Source organism: Myotis davidii, unplaced genomic scaffold (assembly GCF_000327345.1).
Source record: "Myotis davidii unplaced genomic scaffold, ASM32734v1 scaffold545, whole genome shotgun sequence".
NCBI classification, from domain to species: domain Eukaryota; kingdom Metazoa; phylum Chordata; class Mammalia; order Chiroptera; family Vespertilionidae; genus Myotis; species Myotis davidii.
Genome location: NW_006296634.1, coordinates 121,524 through 127,020, shown reverse-complemented (window position 1 = coordinate 127,020; position 5,497 = coordinate 121,524). Strand labels below are relative to the sequence as shown.

The 5,497-nt window shown below is 43.3% G+C and overlaps 1 protein-coding gene across 1 annotated transcript in view; it reads left to right on the top strand.

Moving 5' to 3' along the window:
- The window catches only part of ZMAT2 (zinc finger, matrin-type 2), a 7,101-nt gene extending 1,832 nt beyond the window's left edge, over nt 1-5,269 (top strand). The window contains exons 3-6 of the mRNA XM_006772411.2: nt 141-264; nt 1,930-2,003; nt 2,935-3,080; nt 4,213-5,269. Coding sequence (XP_006772474.1) covers nt 141-264; nt 1,930-2,003; nt 2,935-3,080; nt 4,213-4,356 — 488 coding nt within the window. The 3' untranslated portion in view covers nt 4,357-5,269. The remainder of the gene's footprint in view (nt 1-140; nt 265-1,929; nt 2,004-2,934; nt 3,081-4,212) is intronic.
- Nucleotides 5,270-5,497: the final 228 nt, after the last annotated feature.

Below are 5,497 nucleotides of genomic sequence, written 5' to 3'. Positions count from 1 at the left end.
TCCATAAATGAGTGAGATCATGTGGTATCTTTCTTTCATTGACTGGCTTATTTCACTCAGCATAATGCTCTCCAGTTCCATCCATGCTGTTGCAAGGGAGCTGCAATATTGAAGGGACTTCCTTCCCCATTATATTTCAGGAAAACCAGTGCAGCCAGTCAAGCGGGAGCTTCTCCGGCATAGGGACTACAAGGTGGACCTGGAATCCAAGCTTGGGAAGACCATTGTCATCACCAAGACCACCCCACAATCTGAGATGGGAGGGTGAGTGGCTTTTCATCTTTCACTGTAGCCAGGAGTAGGTCTAATAGATTATGTTGGTTTTAGGAAGTGTTGAGGAGGATTCCTGGGTCAGGATAACAATCTTGTTGCCTGTAATTCCATCCTTAGATTTATTTTTCTTTGTCTCCCAAGATCTCAGGTTAACATTATAATATCTCTTGGAGGGGTCACTCAGTATGCTTCTTCATATTAGCACTATAACTATTTAACATCTTAAAAGGGATAATTTGTTCTCCTGCTGGAAGGAAAGGACTACTGAGGAGATTTTTAGAGGAGAAATTAGGTGGAGCTAGAATGGAAGCTAGGAGCTATAAAGGGGGTTGAGGTTCCTGATTGGCTGTAAAGGTGGTAATATAGATTATGTGGTTGTGTACTTCCTTCCTAGACTAAGACTGTAACCTATAGGAAGAGTTGTCCCACAAGAACTCATTTCTTCTGCCCATATTTTTTCGAGTTAGGTTTTCCAGCAGGAGGGCAACACAGCAGAGTGACACTTCTCTGAGCTACTGTTGTCATTCTTCTCTATATTAGTAATCTATTACTATGTAAATTAACCCCAAATTTAATTTGTTGCAGCATAAAACAACAAAGAGCTCGTAATTTCTGTGGGTAGGAATCTGAGAGACTTACTTAGGTGGTTCTGGCTTAGGATCTCTCACAAAGGTGCAGTTAAGGTGTGTGCTGGGTCTGTGTTCATCCAAGATGTAAGTGGAGCTGAAGGCTGTACTTCCAGCCTCTGCCACATGGCTGTGGTTTGGCAGCCTTAGTTCTTCCTTGCATGGGCCTCTCCATAGTCCTTATCCCAACAAAGTAAATGGCTTCCCGGAGCAAGCGATCCATATGGACAGACTAAGATAGAAGCCATGATTTAAAAAATATGTTATAACCTAATGTTGGAAGTGAAATAGCATCACTTAAAATTTTTTTTTTCAATCCTCACCTGAGGATATTTTTTTATTGATTTCTTTCTTTTTTTAGAGAGAGTGGAAGGGAGAGAGGAGAGGTTTAGAGAGTGACATGAAGGTAAGAGACACACTGATTGGCCTCCCCACGTGCCTGGACCAGGGACCAGGGCCGGGGATGGAAATGAAACCGAGGTACATGCCTTGACCAAGAATCTAACCTGAGACCCTTCATTCTGAGGGCCAACACTTCATCCACTGAGCCAACTGGCCAGGGCTGCATCACTTAAAAAAAAAAATAGCCTTTATTGATTTGAGAGAGAGAAAGAGAGAAATATTGATCAGTTGCCTCCTGTATCCTGACCGGGAATGGAACCTGAAACCTGGGTTTGTGCTCTAACTGGTATTGAACTGGTGACCTTTCGGTGCATGGGGTGATGCTCAACCAGCGGAGCCACACTGGCCAGGGCAACATCAGTTTTGATATATTCTGTTGGTGACACAGACCAGCCCTGGTATAAATTGGGAGGGGACTACACAGTTTAGAAATATTAGGAGGGTGGGGATCATTGTGGGGCCATCTTGGAGGTTAGTTACCACAATTTCCCAAGAGCTAAGGCTTTATGAAAATGAGATGTGCCTCCTCCTAAAAAGACTTTGTACCTAAAAATATTAGTTTCTTGGTTGAAAACAGTACAGTCCTTACAAACAGATTTGACTCGTGCTATTTCTCTCTGTTTGCTAGGTATTACTGCAATGTCTGTGACTGTGTGGTGAAGGACTCCATCAACTTCCTGGATCACATTAATGGAAAGAAACGTAAGGCTTGGAGTTGGTTTGTGGCTGGGGCTGGAATCAGGCTTTGGTGTCGGGGCGGGGTAAGGGTGGTTTCTGTTAGGTCTTTCCTTTAACACATTGTATGCGGGAAACATATTTATACGTTTTACGCTGACTGGTAGTAGAGCGCGGGACACGTATTAATACGTTTTTTATAGACTAGCGGTAGAATGCGGGTAATGTATAAATACGTTTATTTTTATACTTTTTTATTGCTCTAAAGGGATGCTAACATGCAGAAGATAGCTGTTTTGTCTTATAGTTGGTATTCTTTTTTTTTTTAATATATTTTTATTGATTTTTTGCAGAGAGGAAGGGAGAGAGACAGAGACCCAGAAACATTGATGATAGAGAAACATCAATCAGCTGCCTCCTGCACACTCCCCACTGGGGATATGCCCACAACCAAGGCACATGCCCTTGACCGGAATCGAACCCGGGACCCTCCAGTCCATAGGCCGACGCTCTATCCACTGAGCCAAACCGGTTTCGGCTGTTACTTCATTATTTAATGTTTCTGGAGGCTGTGAAGTGAGACACTGTTCCAGGCTCTCAACAAGCCAAACCATGGTTTTCTGGGTTAAGGTGTCCCCACTGAATGCATCTGCTTTAAGGGAAGTTTAAAGCCATTTGCATCCCATTAATCTGGGACTGCAGCTTCTGGAATCAAGTAAAGCCAAGGGAGTTTTGTTTTTGTTTTAGCTATAATTATTTTTGCTGTGTGTTTTATGAGAAGATGTTAAAAAAATGTCAGGAGGAAGCATGTGAGGTCTTGCTCCCTGGCATATGTTGTTAAATTGACCCAAATAATCTCTTTAAAAATTTCTTAAAGGAAAAAATATTACCAGGAAAAGACTTGAGGGGCTGAGGATTTTGTTATTACTTTACCTTCTTCACTGTTGATCCCACCCAGATCAGCGAAACCTGGGCATGTCTATGCGTGTGGAACGTTCCACCTTGGATCAGGTGAAGAAACGTTTTGAAGTCAATAAGAAGAAGATGGAAGAGAAACAAAAGGATTATGATTTTGAGGAAAGGATGAAGGAGCTCAGAGAAGAAGTAAGGCTCTCTTGTCCTTCCATCTTCCTTCCCCCAGCTTTGAATAGTATATTAGGAATCATGGGGAGGCTGATTTTCTCTCTCATTCTTTAATTGATTCTAAAGTAAGAGGAAGTAGGAGGGGGCGTGGGGGAGAGAAACATCAATCAGTTGCCTCCCGTATGCACCCTGAGGGATCGAACCCAAAACCTGGGTATGTTTCCTTACCTGGAACCAAACTGGTGACCTTTTGGTGTATGAGACAACAGTACAGCTAGCCAGAGGAAGGCTGACTTTCTCATTCCACTGCCACCCCCAGGGTATTAGTCCTATCTCTTGAATTTCTGTATATCAGGTGAAACATTGATTGCCCTTATTTGAAACTCTCAGGAATTGAAGGAAATGGCTCTAAACCTGTCCTTTTTAAAAATAAAATATATATTTTTTATTGATTTCAGAGAGGAAGGGAGAGGGAGAGAGAGATACGAACATCAATGATGAGAGAGATTCATTGATAGGCTACCTCCTTCATGTTCCCACTGGGAATCGAGCCTGCACCCCGGGCATGTGCCCTTAACCAGAACCAAACCCAGGACCCTTCAGTCCGCAGGCCGACGCTCTATCTACTTAACCTGTCCTTTTTTTTTCCTGGATTCTGTGGGTCATATTGTTTATACTACATTAAACAAATGTACCTGGTCTCCAAGAGGCTAGTGGAACTATGCTGGGTGGATCAGAATTCTGTTTCCACCACTTACTGGCTACAAATTTTGGGCAAGTTATAGAAACTGTGCTTCAGTTTCCTCCGATTAGATATCTTAATATATAATATACTTAAAGCACTTAGACCAGTTCCCGGCATGTACTGCATTCCTCAGGATGTTAGTTGCTATTAAATGGTTTTGCTTTTATAACTGCATTAACTGGGGATGAACTGGAATGTAGGATTGGGAAGTGCTCTCTACAGGCTAAAATTTCTCTGTCCTTTACACTCTTTGCTGTGGCTTTTCCTCTGCTTTTGAAATTTTACTTGTCTTTAACTATTTTCTCCTAAAAATAGAAAGGAATCTTGAAGCTCACCTATCTTTTTCAACAATGTTTGGCTCAGGAGCCTGAACTTACTCTGAGCGGTTTTCCCCCTCACCCCCTCCAGGAGGAAAAGGCCAAAGCCTACAAGAAAGAGAAACAGAAGGAGAAGAAAAGGAAGGCTGAGGAGGACTTGACATTTGAGGAGGATGATGAAATGGCAGCTGTGATGGGCTTCTCTGGCTTTGGTTCCACCAAGAAGAGTTACTGAGGATTTCTGTGCTTGGCCCTTTGCTGGGCTTAACTTTGAGTGTGGGCGGGTCATTTTTTGGGGGAGTACTTGGGAAAGTCCTTAAGTGGCAGTGGGGAGGGCCAGAGGGTGGGTGTTTATGCTTTCCCTCGACCGTGAGAGAAAGCACCGGAGGCAGAGGTAATGCTGGGGCATATTCCTTTAGCCTCAGTGTACCACCCGCGTCACAGGCCCTCTGCCCATCTGCGTTCCCAATAAAGAAAAACCTCTTCTGAGGCTGCTTTCCCAAATCTTCCCCTGCATCTTTCCCTCTTCATCTATCCCGTCTTCTCTGAGCATCCTACATTTATCCTGTGTTCTGCCTTTGTTTTAATTTTGGCTCTTGCTTGGCCTGCCACAGAAAGGTTCTCTGGGCCCCCGGGTTCCAGTTGATACCATATCCTTGACCAGCCACTCGCCACCCCCTTTCCTCATCCCCCACTGCGGTTCTCTGGCCACCTGTGCATGCGTGTGTACTTTTGCCTGGGTCAGTAGTATGTGCGGATGTGTGTGCATGAATCTTTCACATAGAGGGAGCCTGAACTAGAACCTCAGAGCATTACTGCTTTGGGGCCTGATGTTCTTGGTTTCCTCAGTGCATGAAACAGGAAATTAAATGGGATGAGTGTTTGGTGTGGATTTTGTCTGTTGAGTTTTTTAACCTTTGTTTTTCATATGTAGACTGTTAAACTATTCCTGTTTGTTTTATTTTATTGAGGATTACTCGTTTTTGTCTTCCTTGTGAGCAGGCTCTTGGAAGAACCTGTTTGATGCAAAAAAGAAAACGGAAAAAAAACAGCAACTCTCATATGGGAGCCTTTGTGTCTCAGAGGCTGTTCAACGTGTATAATAAATGGCATTGACTGGGCCTATTTCACATTTGGTGGGAACATTCCATATTTTTCCCTGTGTATTTTTTTTCTTCCCACACTGAGGGTTTTCCATATACAGTGTATTCTTCACCCTTCATTTGAGCCCTGTTGCTTTTTCCCCCTTGGTTCCTTCAGCATGAGTTGTATTTTCCTCTAATGGGTTCTCTGTCCAGATGACTCTGAACAGAACTTTTCCTATAATTTTTAGCCTCCTTTGATGGTGTTTTAGGAACAGCAGAACTTCTTGTTGA